This window comes from Peromyscus maniculatus, chromosome 9 (assembly GCF_049852395.1).
Source record: "Peromyscus maniculatus bairdii isolate BWxNUB_F1_BW_parent chromosome 9, HU_Pman_BW_mat_3.1, whole genome shotgun sequence".
NCBI classification, from domain to species: domain Eukaryota; kingdom Metazoa; phylum Chordata; class Mammalia; order Rodentia; family Cricetidae; genus Peromyscus; species Peromyscus maniculatus.
In genome coordinates, this window is record NC_134860.1 from 8,322,954 (window position 1) to 8,339,273 (window position 16,320).

Genomic DNA, 16,320 nt, shown 5'->3' on the forward strand with positions numbered 1-16,320 from the left:
GTCACAACTGTTCCCCATATGCAGAGGGTCACAACTGTCAGTCTAAATTTCCTGAGTTCCTTTGGGCTTGGTTCAGTTGTTTCTGTAGATTTCCCCAACACGATCTTTACCACCCTTGCTCATGTAATCCCTCTAAAAACAACAAGAAGGAACACAGCTTGGAATTTTAAGGTTTTCTCTATCAAACCTGTGAGAGCATTGTATAACATGGAGAGGAAAATAAAATAATATCAATTAAAATCAGGAATAAGGACAGGTGTATGTGATGGTGCATGTCTTTAATTCAAGCTCTTTGGGAGCACAGGCAGGAAATCTCTGGCCTCTTGTAGCTATCCTAGTATATGGATCAAGTCAGCCAGAGATGCATATTGTAACCCTGCCTAGAAAGAAATAAACAGAAATTGGACAAGAAAACAATGAGGTAGTTGATGAGAAACTCATCATGAACAATGGTCTGTGTATCTCTACTGTGTGATTATATATGACTTTAATATGCTACTCCTTTTGTTTAAATGGTGTCTCTATACTGTAGGAAAAACCTGAGTTCTTTCTCATTAGAGCACAGTACATACAATACTCATACCAACATCTGATACTTGTTAAGGGCAGAAAATAATTCAAGGCCCAGCTATTGTGTGACACTTATTCCTTAGGGGTATATACAGTGACTGCTGCCAAAGATCAGTGTTGACTGTCCAGCACAATTTAGTTTTTGTGATATCACTGAATGACTGGTGACATGGTGGATCCCCACCAGGACTCTGCCCTTACTAACTTCCTCCTCTAGGTCAGAAAAACTCCAACATGAGCTGGAACAATCCACAGCTCATGATGAGAGCCTCCTGACCACAGAGCTGCTGCAGCAGGAGCACTAAATGTCATAAGTAAGTGAGCCACCATGACATCCCATCCCCAGCAACACGGCATTTGTGGGTGGAGTTCTTCCTTGATTATGGTTTCCTATGTGTGAATAGGCCCTGAATTTATCTAGCTAGTGACCCAGCAAGGGCGTTTTTAGAACTGATTGCCTTTTCTTCTCTCACAGCACCCTTTATGAGAACTGAGGAGGCTGAAGGAATCCATAGTCAACTAGAAACACTGACATTCTCCACTCTATGATCAAGGCCTCCTCAGAACAAGATATGTACTACAAGTTGTGAAATCCACCAGTGAGGCAAATATCATCTGCCCTGCAGGTCGTCTATCCATAATCTCATCCATGTGTCTGTTGACTCACTAGTTATGGAATAAAGAAACCATCAATAAGATGCATGAGATTCAAAAAAGTAAACACCAAGAATTATGCAGAAAAAGCTGACATCTACCAGCAAGTGTTCCCAGTGAGGGCCACAACAACAAGGAGAGACAATATGATTCCACTCATAGTTACTCTGAAAGTTTATTGCTACAAACTTTTGGTAGCTGGCTGAGTCCTGAGCCCTTCATATGTGGAGGGACATATGTCAACGGAGACTGTGTTGATGTCATGCTGCTATCCAGACAGAACACACAAGGGAAGCATATTCTCACTCCAGTACAGTGCTGGACCTACTCAATTTCATGCACATGTGATAGTGAAGAGAATTTTTCTGAGAGATGATTTAGGAAGGATGTCACCATGAGCTTTTATGTCTTTTGGTAAGAGATGCTCCCTGTGTCATTTTTTACTCTTGAATGGGCACACAGACACATGTTGGCAGACAGAATCATATAGTGGCAACATGGCATAAGATCAACTTTGGCAAGGACTTAACCTAGAAGCCCCAAAGTGGCATGACTGCACTTGTCTTGAGGAAGTTATTTCAGTTCAGGGTTCTCTTTCAACTTGTGTCCAAAGCCAGCCACAGAGCGTAGGACATCTGCATGAAGAAAAAAACTCCTTATGTAAATAGTTTTGGTTTGTTTTGGGGTTTTCATGAATTTAGGTTTTGTTGTTCTTTGTTTTGTTTTGCTGTTTTTTTAATTTTTTTTTGTTCTTTGTTCTCTCTTTGATTTTATATTTTGCTAAATCTATACACTGGATATACTAAGCACCCCTTTAAGGCCCTCCCTATTCAGTCAAATTTCTGTAATTTCACAAATAAAAAATTACTTCCAACTCTTCATACTTTCCTTTAAATTTTTTATTGAAGTTACTTACCAACCACATATCCACCTCTCATTGCTCCTCCCTCTCCTGCCTACCACATTCCCCCCACTCCTCCTGCCCTCCTCCAACAGGGTAAGTTCTCCCATAGGGGACAGCTAAACCTGGTACATTCTCTTCATTCTGAAAGTAACTTTGTAGTCAGGTGTGGTGTCACACTCCTGTAACATTAGAACTCAACAGACAGGGGTGGATCTCTACAAGGCCCAGGAAGCTTGGGCTACATTGTGAGTTCTCAGCTAAACAGGGTTACAAACCAAGATGGTATCTTGGGTGTGAATCCCATGGCCTACTCCATGAATATCCACTTCATGATGGAAAAAGATCCATATTAAACACCTGACTTCACATGTCTAGCAACTTCAAAAAACAGAGAATAGATACACACATGTTCGTGACATGATCATTGATATCAGATTTTTCAGAAACACACCTATGTTTTCTAATGCATCTCAGGAAGTGAGAACATTTGTTACAGGAGTATAGAAGAAATGAGGAAACCTATAGCCGTCTGCCTTTCTTTTCCTGAAATACAGCACCAGTGACAGTGGTAATGCAGGGGTAGTAACCCTCTAAGACGTATTGAGATGTGGTCTTTTTAATGTGCTGTTGCCTTGACCATTCATTTTGCATGGAATTTTTTGAGATTCATTTACTTGAATTTATGAATATGGGTATTTTGCCTGTTTTCTATGCACCACAAGCAATCAGTTTGCCAGAAAGGGCAATGGATTCCACATGGAACTGGAGTCACAGAAGATTGTTAGCTGAAATCTGGGTCCTCTGGGAGAGCTACACATCCTCTTAAAGGATGAGTGATCTCTCCAGCCCATGCACTTGACTTTTGTCCTTCCAGCCTCTCTAGTGTATTAGTTGGACTGGATTACACCTAATCGAAGAGAGATATTTCTGGAGAATTGTAGGGACAGGACCATGAGGTAGGCGTGGGAGATTACTTGGGATGCCAGGCATTCAAGCAGAGTGCTCCCGGGTTCAGGATCATCACTCAGCATCTCTGAAGTCAGAGTTAGAGCAGTTATGTCACCTCTCATTTAGAGATGACAATGCAGAGTAGGCCCATCACATGAAATGCAGACTTTTAAGACCCGCCTGGGGATGGAGATGGGATAAGATATACCTGTGATACACCAGCTAAGCAGTGTTACGTAGAAACTTCACATTTGTCTGGGTGGATGGTATCTGCAGCAAAAGCCACATGCCTCTCACGGAGAGTGTATCTCTGCAAGGCTTGAAAGGGAGTGGGATGGTTGATGCTACACTTTCACCACAGCAGAAGTCACAGTATATTGAGGAAAGGTTTCTTTCAGATGTGGGCTTTATTCTTCTGAAGTTCTCCTGGAATGGATCTGACCTGAGACTCACAGTAAGTCAGAGAGTTAATATGGGAAGCAATTATCCTTGTAAATTCCAGTGCAACCAAGGGAACAAGGGAGTGAGCAACAGATGACAACACTGAATTTCATTATGTAGTCTCTGAACACACCAACCAATGTACACATTTATACACGACTGCATAGGTCACACACAGAGCACAGAAATAGGAAGTGAGCAGAAAAAAGTGAAGAGTACATAATGCTGAATGAACAGTTGAATTTAAAATATGCACATCAGGTGTTTCAACTCAGAACCCAAACACAGCTATCCATCCCTTGTGGGCCTAGAAAATTCCTAGCAGAGCTGGATCACACAGCTTAGTCGGACTATGTTGAGGGGATTGGAAAAAATATTTTCTTGCAGATACAAATCTGTCATTCCAAACCTCAGCCTGTCAAAGTCTTCCCACATCTATGGTCATCCAGTCATCTCCAGACTGGAAGCTCCAGGATGGGAGACCAGTCAAGTACCATAACAAGAAAAAGGACTGACAAGGTGCTACTCAGGCATCTGTTAGTATGAACCAAGAGCTTGGCAAAAGAAAGAGAACACATTGGGATGCAGGAATTAAGGAGAAGACCACATGCTACCCAAAACGTTGACAATGAGAACCACTCACTTGGCACTGGCACTGGGATCTAGTCCTTAAAGGCTGCTTCCTACCTGTGATCTCACATGACCCCTGCAAAGCAAATGAGCCACAGGCCACTGACATCATCAATGAAAGCTTTGTGTTGTTGCCAAAGTACCTCCCTGCATAGCAGCCCTCTGATCATAATGACATGTATGTTTGTGATATGTTACTGACCCATCTCTCTGAATGTACTGCAGCTTCTGGCAGAGCAGGAGGTTCGCTTGCCAATTATCCAGATTCTTGAAAGAGGCTAACTCGCCAGAAAGACTTGGGAGTGATCACAGAAATGAACAATTAGATGGTATGTAGGTGGGAGTCTCTATGGGTGTCTCTATGTTCATGGTTGGACAGATGGGCACCTGCCCCCGCTGCCTCAGCTTACCTGCTGCTGCTCAGCAGAAGGGTCACAGATCATCTCATGAGCCTCCTTCAAGAGCCTCTTCAGCTCCTCACAGGACTCTTGCAGTTCAATCCACTCCTTCCACAGCAGTCTGTTCTTCAGTCTCAACAAATATACATTCTCCTTCAGCTGAGTACAATCTCGGAGGACCTGGCTGTGGAGGGAACTGAACAAACACCAAAACATGATGAGCATCAGCCAGCCTCCTTTGCCATTCCTACCTCCAAGTGCCACCAGCACTGAAAGTCCCAGACTCCCAGACAGCCCACAAATAGAGTTCTCATTAGCCAAGCAGCATCACTTAGATACAGGCCAAATCCAGAGAGTTACCAAATTCCACAAAGATTCAAAGCACTTCTGAAAACCCTGATTCCAAAAGGGGTACTGTCCCCCTGAGAACAGGGTGCAACCCAAACCTGTGCTTACCTGTTCATGATATTGGGAAAACACCAGCAGGTAGAGGGCAAACACTCTCAGCATGAGGGAAGATGCCCCAACCAGAATCAATTCTGTCTATGGCTACCATGGAAACCAGCTCTGTGAAGCCCTGGTCAGAGCCCCAGAGGTACTAGGATACCTGACACTCCCTTCATGGTGCAAATCATTTGTTTTTATCCAGGGGCTCCGGAAGCTGGCAGGACATTGCTTGGAGGGGAACAGTGTCTTTTCACACTTAGCTAAACTGAGTCCAAGATGCACAAGGCCAAGGACCACATGTCAGGCTGCTTGCTAAGAGGCAGACAGGCAAGAACCAGAGCTCTCACTTTGACTCAAAGAGAAAGATGGCAGAATCAGTCTCTCCCAAGATAAATCAGGCACATACCTGTAGGATACATTCTCCTCAATCAGCTGTTTGACCTTGTTCACACTGTCACTGATCTCCATGGGCATTTTCTGCAAGTCCGACATCACCTGCTTATGCTCCTTTTTCAGCATCTCAAAAGAATTCAGCCTGTGGTAGGGCATGGCCCCAGGAGAAAAGGACCCCATGAACACAGGCCACAAGGATCATATGGAATCAGGCTATGCTCTGGATTCCTCAGTGTCATGGAAGCCACAGCCTGGCACTTATACACAGGGACCTCCTGGTGCTTATTAAACTTCCTATCATGTCCCCAGGCCAGAAGAAGAAGGAGTTATCCAGGACTGCATGACCACCCTCAGTGGACTTGGAGCTATAGATGATCTCTCCAAGAAGACCCCAGGAATCTGTGCCACATATCTGGTGCCACCAGAAACCTATGGTGACATTTTCCTGTCTTTATAACAGGAATTATCATGTCTGGGTACTCCTCCTTATACACAGAGGACCAGAGCATACGTTGAGTAGTTCCAGGGAGGAGTCCCAACTTCAGGAAGGCGTTATAAACTCCACAGGGGATTCCAATGTTCCACCAAAGTGAGAAGAGTGGCCAAGACCCGAGCTACTCAAAGTGGAGCTCTCTGGCGTCATCACTGGCATCCCCTGGAAAATGTGAAAATGGCAAATCCTCAGGCCCTTCCACAGACCCTAGAAACCCAGGAGTATACACATACACCCTCCTGCCCTCTAACACACACACACACACACACACACACACACACACACACACACACGCACATGCATGCATGCACGAACGCACACACGAACGTGTACACACACACACACACACACACACACACACACACACCAACACACATACACACATACACACATACACCATATATACTCAGAATGCCCATGAAATAGTTTTCACTGTCTCAAATTATAGGGAGGAGCCAAGAAAACTATCAGGCTATTACTTCCTACACACACAAACACCACATACAGTCAGGTTGCCCATGAAATGCAGGTAGGTGGAACTGCCTCAAAGTATGAGGAGCAGGACAAGGGAGAAGCAATGATAAGCATCAGACCTTCCAGCCACAAACTGAGATGAATGAATGGGACAACGTCTGTTCATCTGCTTGTCACAATCATCTGCTGGTCAGGTACAAAGACTCACCACAAACTCACAGAACCTAGCATCTCCTGTAGCTCGAGTTTTCCTGCATTGCCCACAGTAAGGACAACTCTTTGTCACCTGCCAGTCCCACAGCCACTCAGACCCAACCAAGTAAACACAGAGACTTATATTGCTTACAAACTGTATGGCCAAGGCAGGCTTCTGGCTAACTGTTCTTATATCTTTAATTAATCCATTTCCATAAATCTATACTTTGCCACGTGGCTGGTGGCTTACCAGTGTCTTCACATGCTTCTTGTCATGGCAGTGGCTGGCAGTGTCTCTCTATCTCAGCCTTCTGCTTCCCAGAATTCTCCTCTTTCCTTTTTCCACCTACTTCCTGCCTGGCCACTGGCCAATCAATGTTTTATTTATTGACCAATCAGAGCAATTTGACATACAGACCATCCCACAGCAATCTCCCACAACCCAACACCTGCGAAGGCCTCTTGAAATGCATGTTGAGAGCTCACATGCTACTGTCCTTATCCTCAGACTGTGATTCAGGCCCCAGGCTCTGCTTTTCATTTGGATGAATAAGAATAGCCTGTGTCTTCATCTCACACGTACCCAGGTTACAAATTCTGTGCACTTAGGAAAATTCGTTTAGGCACCAGGACACCCTGGAGTTTCAGCCTCCTGTTTGGCAGGAAAGCTTAGCTACACTTTGTGGGGTCAAGATGGTCAGCAGAGACCTGCACATAATGACTACCTGTTCTGGAAATCCTTGTCTATATAAGTGCCCAGGATCCCATGCAGTTCAATTTGCTCATATGTTATACTCTGTAGCTGAAGGGTGATTTTCTCCAACTTTGTCATCTGCTGCTCCTGCTCAGTGTAGTTGGAGGTTTGGGTTGGTGACTTCCCAGTAGTCTCTGGAGGAAGATAAAGCAAAGTGAACTTGTACACTTGAATGGCATAGGGCAAGGAGAATCCATTCCAGTCCCAAGAGGAAGCCCCAGGAAGAGAAAATGCTAGGGACACACTGAGGGCCCCACAGAGTAGGACAATTATCCTCAAATTGGTTCCACGAGCTATGTATCTGTCCTCAACCACCATGGGTAGGCATGTGTCTCCCTCTCTAATGCAGTCCCCCAGCCCTGGAAAGCAAAAGATAGCCCAACCATGTAGATTTGGAGGACAGTGTCACCTTATATCTGATGTGGTGCAGGTAAGTCCTTTTGTCCCTTGAGCTTAGCAGTACTAAGTCCTCATCACATGTATCCAGGACCAAAGTATCTGAATGTCTGAGAGTTTGGTAGATTTTCCCTCCCTTCTTATTGGCATCCTATTCCCATGGAAACTGATGGAATCCACTAGGATGAAGAGCAGCAACATGCTACCCAGAGAAGGACACCTAATTCATCACCGCTTTCCTCCTGCTGACCTTGCTTTCTTCTCAGAAAGAGATTAAGGATCTCACAGAAAAGCCACTTCAGGTTTGAAAATTCATGGCTCTCCCAAAATAACCATCAGAAATTGCTGACTCTCGGTCTGCTTTCAGGAACCTAAAGAAACAGGATAAGTCCATTGCTTACCAGAAATTCACAGAAGCTAAACCCCACTACTGGAAAGCTCAGCTCAAGCTTCACTTCCTCCAGAAAACTCCCACGATCCTTCCTATGACTCACAGTGCCATCCCAAGAACCATTTATTTCTCCATGTTTGACACTGAGACTGAAGCCCAGCTTCTTGCACCTCTCTGGTCTCCCGTTGTTCTCCATTCTCACTCCCAAGCAGCCTTCTCAGTCTTGCTGAAATGTCTATGGGCAGTGAAAGAATACCCTACAGTCGCTTGGTGTTCCCACAACACAAGTAACATAAAGGAAATGCCAAGGACTCTCCAGAATACAATAGCTTGCCCTGAGAAGGAACTATCGGGTTCACCAGCAGTCGCCCTCACCTACCTACAAACTACATCTTCGGCAAATCACTGGAAGACATACTGCCTTTCCCAGGAGCCTTCCCAAAAACACAAGGGAAGACCTTCATCACCTCATTACAAACCCAGGGATCTCTTTGTACTTCATCAGATTATATTCACTACTTCATGTACAGTTGAAGACTCACTTCCAAAAATATTCCAGGAATAGGCTCATCCAACTCATGAATCCTCTAGTCAATAACACAAGAAAAAAAAAGATTTCTAGGTAACTAAGTAAGGATGGTGGGGAGGAATGTTCAGTCTCCTGAAAGCAACAAACACATTGTGGAGGATGCACAAGTCTGTTAGTGTGATGGGAGATTGTGGATGTCCTGTCAGAACAAAGGTAAGTCCCATAGTTGATGAAAATTGCCCCTGAACTACAGAAGAATTCATTCCAGCCATTGTAGATATCTAAAGTGTGATTAATTAGTGACATGTAAGGCTGGAGATATAAGAACCAGAGTTCTCCAGGGGAGCTCTCAGACACAAGAGCAAAAACTCCCATGAAGAATGATGGGCCATTCCTGCATTAAAGTTTGAAGAAAGATGAATAGCTATTGAGAGGCCACAAACAGATACACAATGGCATTTACAGAAAATCAAATGTGTCATAGTCATGGGGATAGTATGTAGTGTGTCACCACTGTGGAACTTCACTATATGAAAGCCAAATTCCTTGACTGGAGACACCTGTGACAATGTGCATGCCCTTAGGAAAGGTGACACAGCCAGCTTAAATTACAACATCCATTGGAGCATGAGAGATGCAGGCAAAGGGCACAAGAGGACTGATTATTGGGGGTCCTTTACCATAGACCTTTCCCAGAGCCCCACTTCACACTTTTCAATTTACTGATAATCCTGAAATGAAGAACTAGCACCATGTTTGGTTTGGATTGAAAATTCACCAGAAGTCTAGACTGTGGCTTCAGAAGTATACTTGGTGTATCCCAGAACAAATGAGTGATGTAAGCCAAACTGTCCTTTTAGATGTTATATCACACTGACAAGTCATGCCAGACAAGGTGAGTTATCTCAGTAATACCCAATTCTATAAGTGAAAGCACAGCAACTTTCCTATACACTACTCTTCTCAGTTAATTCTTTTTTTTAATTTATTTTACAACACCACTCAGTTCAACATAATAGCCACAGATTCCCCCGTTCTCCCCCTCTCACTCCCCTCCCCCTCTCCCCAGCCCACCCCCCATTCCCACCTCCTCCAGATCAAGGTCTTCCCCGAGGACCGGGGTCGACCTGGTAGACTCAATCCAGGCAGGTCCAGTCCCCCCCTCCCAGACCGAGCGAAGCATCCCTGCATAAGTCCCAGGATTCAAACAGCCAACTCATGCAACCAGCTCAGGACCCGGCACCAATGCACAGATGCCTCCCAAACAGATCAAGTCAAAAGACTGTCTCACCCATTCAGGGGGCCTGATCCAGTTGGGGGCCCCTCAGCCTTTGGTTCATAGATCCTGTGCTTCCATTCATTTGGTTATTTGTCCCTGTGCTTTATCCAACCTTGGCTTCAGAAATTCTCACTCATATAAACCCGCTTCTTTCTCACTAATTAGACTCCCAGTGCTCCACCAGGGGCCCAGCCATGGATGTCTGCATCCAGATTCCTCAGTCCTTGGATGGGGTTTATGGCACAACTATGAGGGTTTCTGGCCATCCCATCACCAGAGTTGGTCATTTCCTGCCATCTCTCGACCATTGCCAGCAGTCATTTGCGGGGGTATCATTGTGGATCTCCGTGGGCCTCCCTAGCTCTCTGCTTCCTCCCCTTCTCATGTGGTCTTCATTTACCATGGTCTCCTATTCCTTGTTCTCCCTCTCTTTTCTTGATCCAGCTAGGATCTCCCACTCTCGTTCCCTCGACCATTGCTCTTCATTGTTCCCACTCATGACCAGGCTGTTCATGTAGATCCCATCCATTTCTCCGTGTCTTTCTTGGGGTCCCGTTTTCCAGGTAGCCTCACTGGTGATGTGAGTAGCAGTCCAGTCATCCTTGTTCCACATCTAGCATTTCTTGGGTATATGCCCAGGAGTGGTATAGCTGCACCAGTAGTGCAGACACTGAGACAAACAATCAATCAATGGGACCTCTTGAAACTGGGAAGCTTTTGTAGAGCAAAGGATACGGTCAACAAGGCAAAGCGACAGCCTACAGAATGGGAAAAGATCTTCACCAACCCCACATGTGACAGAGGACTGATATCCAGAATATATAAGGAACTCAAGAAATTAGACATCAAAACGACCAACAGTCCAATTGAGAAATGGGCTTTAGAACTAAACAGAGAATTCTCAACAGAGGAAACCCAAATGGCTGAAAGACATTTAAGGAATTGCTCAACATCCCTAATCATCAGGGAAATGCAAATCAAAACAACTCTGAGATACCACCTTACGCCTGTCAGAGTGGCTAAGATCAAAAACACTGAAGACACTTTATGCTGGAGAGGATGTGGAACTAGGGAAACTCTCCTCCACTGCTGGTGGGAATGCAAGCTTGTACAACCACTTTGGAAATCAATATGGCGCTTTCTCAGAAAATTGGGAATCAATCTCTCCCATGATCCAGCTATACCACTCCTGGGCATATACCCAAGAAATGCTCAATCATACCACAAGAGCACTTGCTCAGCTATGTTCATATCAGCATTGTTTGTAATAGCCAAAACCTGGAAACAACCTAGATGCCCTTCAACTGAAGAATGGATAAATAAATTGTGGCACATATGCACAATGGAATACTACTCAGCAGAGAAAAACAATGACATCATGAGGTTTGCAGGCAAATGGATGGATCTAGAAAAAAATCATCCTGAGTGAGGTAACCCAGACTCAGAAAGACAAATATGGTATGTACTCACTCATAGGAAGATGCTAGATGTGGAACAAGGATGACTGGACTGCTACTCACATCACCAGTGAGGCTACCTGGAAAACGGGACCCCAAGAAAGACACGGAGAAATGGATGAGATCTACATGAACAGCCTGGACATGAGTGGGAGCAATGAAGGGCGAGGGTAAAGGGAACGAGAGTGGGAGATCCTAGCTGGATCAAGAAAAGAGAGGGAGAACAAGGAATAGGAGACCATGGTAAATGAAGACCACATGAGAAAAGGAAGGAACAGAGAGCTAAAGAGGCCCACAGAAATCCACAAAGATACCCCCACAAAAGACTGCTGGCAATGGTCGAGAGACAGCCGGGACTGACCTACTCTGGTGATGGGATGGCCAAACACCCTAATAGTTGTGCCAGAAACCCCATCCAAGGACTGAGGAATCTGGATGCAGACATCCATGGCTGGGCCCCTGGTGGAGCGCTGGGAGTCTAATTAGTGAGAAAGAGGAGGGTCTATATGAGCGAGAATTGTTGAAACCAAGGTTGGATAAAGCACAGGGACAAATAACCAAATGAATGGAAACACATGAACTATGAACCAAAGGCTGAGGGGCCCCCAACTGGATCAGGCCCTCTGAATAGGTGATTCAGTCGATTGGCTTGATCTGTTTGGGAGGCATCTAGGCAGTGGTACCAGGTCCTGGGCTCCGTTGCATGAGTTAGCTGTTTGAATCCTGGGACTTATTCAGGGACGCTTGGCTCAATCTGGGAGGAGGGGACTGGACCTGCCTGGACTGAGTCTATCAGGTCGATTCCAGTCCTTGGGGGAGACCTTGATCTGGAGGAGGTGGGAATGGGGGGTGTGCGGGTGCGGGGGAGGGGAGGGGTGCAGGAAGGGAGAGAACAAGGGAATCTGTGGCTATTATGTAGAACTGAATAGTATTGTAAAATAAATACATAAAAATATTCCTAATTAAAAAAAACTGTGGTGTGGGTGTGTGTGTGTGATTTGTGTGATGTCTTTGTGTGTGATATGTGTGCATATGTGTTTTTGTGAGTGTGAGCATGGGTGTTGTGGTCAGTGGATGGCCTCAGGTGTTGCTTCTTACCTTCTACCAAGAGACTGGGCCTCTTTGGAATGTATTTTTAGTCGGTATAGGGAGAGGTGTGTGCATGCTATTGCTTGCTTGTGGAGATCAAAGGAGAACTTTGGGAGTCTATCCTCTCCTTCCAACTTTACACAAGTTCCAAGGAACAAAATTAGGTCATCGGGCTTCATGGAAATTCTTTTACCAGCTGAACCATCTAAGTTGGTTCCCTTTATTGTGTTTGCCACTGTGTGTGCCTGGAAAAGTGGGCTGTGTTTCTATTGGTTCTCTTGTCTCTGTCTCCCAGCTCACCATAGGAACACTAGGATTAGAGATACAACACGTTCCACACTCAGCTTTACATAGGTTCTGGGTTTCAAATGTAGGATTCACGCTTGAATGGAAAGCACTTTACCCAGTGAGCCATTTACCCAGCCTGACTTGTTTTCTCCTCTGCTCTTACTCCTCCTCCCCCTCCTCCTCCTCCTCCCCCCTCCTCCTAGTCCCCCTCCTCCTCCTTTTTCACCTCCTCCTCCTTTTCCACCTCCTCCTCCTTCACCTCCTCCTCCATCACCTCTCCTTCTCCTTCTCTTCTACCTCCACTCCTCATTCTCCTCATCTTCTTCATCCTCCTCCTCCTCACCCTCCATCTCCTCCTCCTCTTGTACAGTTTTTCAAGACACAGTTTCTCTCTGTTGCCCTGGCTGTGATGAAAATTGCTCTATAGATTAGTCTAGCCTCCAATTTACAGAGTTCTTCCTGCCTCTGCCTCCTGAGTCCTGGGATCAAAAGGGTGCATGATCACTGCACAGATAAACAAAATAAACAAAATTTATTTATTTTTTTAAATTTATTTATTTTTATGTGTTGGCATTCTGCCTGTGCTGTGGGATGGTCTGTATGTCAAATTATGCTGATTGGTCAATAAATAAAATACTGATTGGCGAGTGGCTAGGCAGGAAGTATAGGCGGGACTAACAGAGAGAAGAAAAGAAAGAACAGGAAGGAAGAAGGAGTCACTGCCCCACACTGCCATAACAAGCAGCATGTGAAGATGCCAGCAAGCCACAAGCCACGTGGCAAGGTATAGATTTATGGGAATGGATTAATTTAAGCTATAAGAACAGTTAGACAGAAGCCTGCCTCGGCCATACAGTTTGTATGCAATATAAGTCTCTGTGTTTACTTGGTTGGGACTGAGCGGCCGTGGAACTGGCGGGTGACAAATATTTGTTCTGACTGTGAGCAAGACAGGAAAACTCTAGCTACATGACTGCTTATATATCTGTGTGGAAGTGTCAGATATCCAGGAACTGGAATTAAAGACAGTATTGAGCTCCAATGTGGGAGATGGGGATTGAATTAAATAAGCTGCATATTATCTTCCCGAAGTAATTTCTGTAGGCTCCATACTAGGAAGTTGTTTATTTTTTTATTAAATTTTCTATTCATTTTATATACCAACCACAGATTACTCCTATCCTTTATGCTCCTGCCCCACAGCCTTACCCCCAACAACTTACCTCCCATTCCCACCTCCTCCAAGGCAAAGTCTCCCATGGGGAGTCAGTAGAGCCAGGTACATTCAGTTGAGTCAGGTCTAACCCCTCCTCCCTCCACCAAGGCTGCAAAATCATCCCACTATAGGCACTGGGCTCCAAAGAGCCAATTTGTGCACCAGGGATGTATCCTGATCACACTGCCTGGGGTCCCACCAGACAGTTCAAGCTAAACAACTGTCTCTTATATCCAGAGAGCTTAGTCCAGTAGCATGTGGGCTCCACAGCTATTGGTCCACAGTCCATGTATTAACACTAATAATTCATATAAAAGTTGAGGTAGAGTTAAGTATTTGTTATGAGTACAGCTGAAATTCATCTTTTAACTTTACTTGAAAATGCCAGTTCAGTGAGATCATAGTCAGCCAGTTACCTAAGTAAAATACATCCATGGCAAAAACAGCCCCAGATGGCAAACATAGCTTATAGCTTTCTATAAACAAGCCCAGTTCCCTATAGTATTCATTCCAAAAGCTATTATCAAATATTCATTCTTGAGTAGTCATGAAACTATTAAAAACAGTTTCAAATATTAGAGGAAGTACTTGCTCAATTTAATGAAGAGACTTTGATGGCTTAGGGGCAATAATATGACAAGAGGCAGAATAATGGATTCAAGTTACATTGTGTGGCAAATGGCACTATAAATATTTACTTAAGATCTTCCTTCCCCATCTAGACAAAGGCTGAATGGCAGTACCACCCTTTCAGTTCACAAAGCATTTGGACTTCCAACTTCCTAACATTCCCCTGAAAGTCCTGTTTGAAGCAGTGTGGCCTCCTCTTGGATGCTGATTCTGATTTTAGTCAAGGATGAATCAATCCATTGGTGTGTATACTAATTTCCACATATACAATTTTACATCACTTTAATGACACAATACTAATTTCATTAGCTAGACAACACACATTGTTTATACTCTGCCTTGTCTCAGTTACTATATGCATATACTGTGCCTAAAAACTAAAAATATTAATAGTATGATACTGTTAACACTTTATCCCTGAAAACTAAGAAATCAAAATTCAAAGCCATGGCTTTGAACCCCAAGTACCATTATGAACACATGAGCTATTTTACCTTCTTTGTATATAGAAAAATCTCAAATGTAATAACATTGTAAGACTTTAAAATGTCCAAGTCCAAATGTCAGTTGTCAATTATAGGTTTAAATATTTGAATAATTTTATTGTTGGTCTTGTGAATTTTGAATAAGTTCACCAACTGCAATTATGGGGACTTCTCATAAAACAGCAAAGCACCTAGCCTGAATGTACCTATGGACTTGAGTTATACCAGCAATATGATCCCTATCCCCATTCAGCTGCCAGTGCTCAGGACATATGATGGACATGTTAGACTTCATAGATAGAGCATGCAGTCACAAAACCTAAACCATGAGGAACTACATACCAAATAGTTTGAGTTCTCCCACATCTCAGATGAACTGTCATGGACAAAGGAGACAGAAGGGAAATGTGTGGGTTCTGAGTATTATGAAAACAAAAACAGTAACTTCAAGAACAAGAAAGTGACTCAGGATTTAGAGTTTGATGACAATAAAGACAGTTATGTGTGGTGATACATTATGTACCCTAATAAAATTTGCCTGAAGATCAGAGAACAGAACAAGCCATAGATTAAAAAGTAAGGCAATGGTGACACACACTTTTAATCCTAGCACTCGGGATGCAGAGATCCATCTGGATCTCTGAGAGTTCAAAGCCACCCTGGACTACATGAGATTGATTCAGTCTAGGAAAGAAACAGAGCTAGACAGTAGTGGCATACACCTTTAATGCCAGTACTTGAGAATCACACACCTTTAACCCCAGTGCTAGGAAGGAAGTAATATGGCTGGGCACAGGAGGTATATAAGGCATGAGGATACAGGAACTAGACCCTTTTCAGCTAGAGGCTATTCAGCTGGAGAGCCTTTCAAGCTAAGAACTCAAAGGCTTTCAGTCAGAGGATTCCTGGAGATAGGATCTCGCCTTCCAATTGGCCTGAGGATTCAGCAGTAGATTCGTGCAACAGATATTAAGTGACTATAAGACTCAGCAAAGTGGTTGCTACTGATGGGAGACAGAACATTGCCATTGGATGGGGTACCTGAGGGGCTTCTGAACCAGAAAGTCCTCTGTTAAATCTGCATGTTGATTGTGAGACATCCATTCATCATGAGTCCCGAAATCCTGCATTTGTTTTGGGTGTTTTAGCTGTTTGCTTTTAAAATAAAGTAAGGGCTGGGGTCATATGGCTTAATTGAGAAAGAAACTGGCTGTACAAGTCTGATGAGTTCAACCCTAGATTTCACGTAAAAAGTCAGA

General features: G+C 44.2%; 2 protein-coding genes and 1 long non-coding RNA gene across 6 annotated transcripts in view; 2 read left to right on the top strand and 1 right to left on the bottom strand.

Annotated features, from left to right (window-relative positions):
* Window positions 1–2,103, top strand: part of LOC143267246 (disks large homolog 5-like) — a 52,016-nt gene extending 49,913 nt beyond the window's left edge. For all 4 annotated transcript variants that reach the window (XM_076544318.1, XM_076544321.1, XM_076544320.1 and 1 more), the window contains 2 exons: window positions 788–884; window positions 1,046–2,103. In XM_076544318.1, the coding sequence (XP_076400433.1) occupies window positions 788–875 (88 nt within the window). In that variant the 3' untranslated portion in view covers window positions 876–884; window positions 1,046–2,103. The remainder of the gene's footprint in view (window positions 1–787; window positions 885–1,045) is intronic.
* Window positions 1–16,320, top strand: part of LOC107401192 (disks large homolog 5-like) — a 241,980-nt gene that overhangs the window by 53,213 nt on the left and 172,447 nt on the right. The gene's annotated exons all lie outside the window — the stretch shown is intronic.
* On the bottom strand, window positions 1,375–3,886 carry LOC143267253 (uncharacterized). The gene is made up of 2 exons (XR_013042203.1): window positions 3,285–3,886; window positions 1,375–1,859 (listed from the first exon to the last, which is right to left on the bottom strand). It is a non-coding gene; the product is annotated as an uncharacterized LOC143267253 (long non-coding RNA).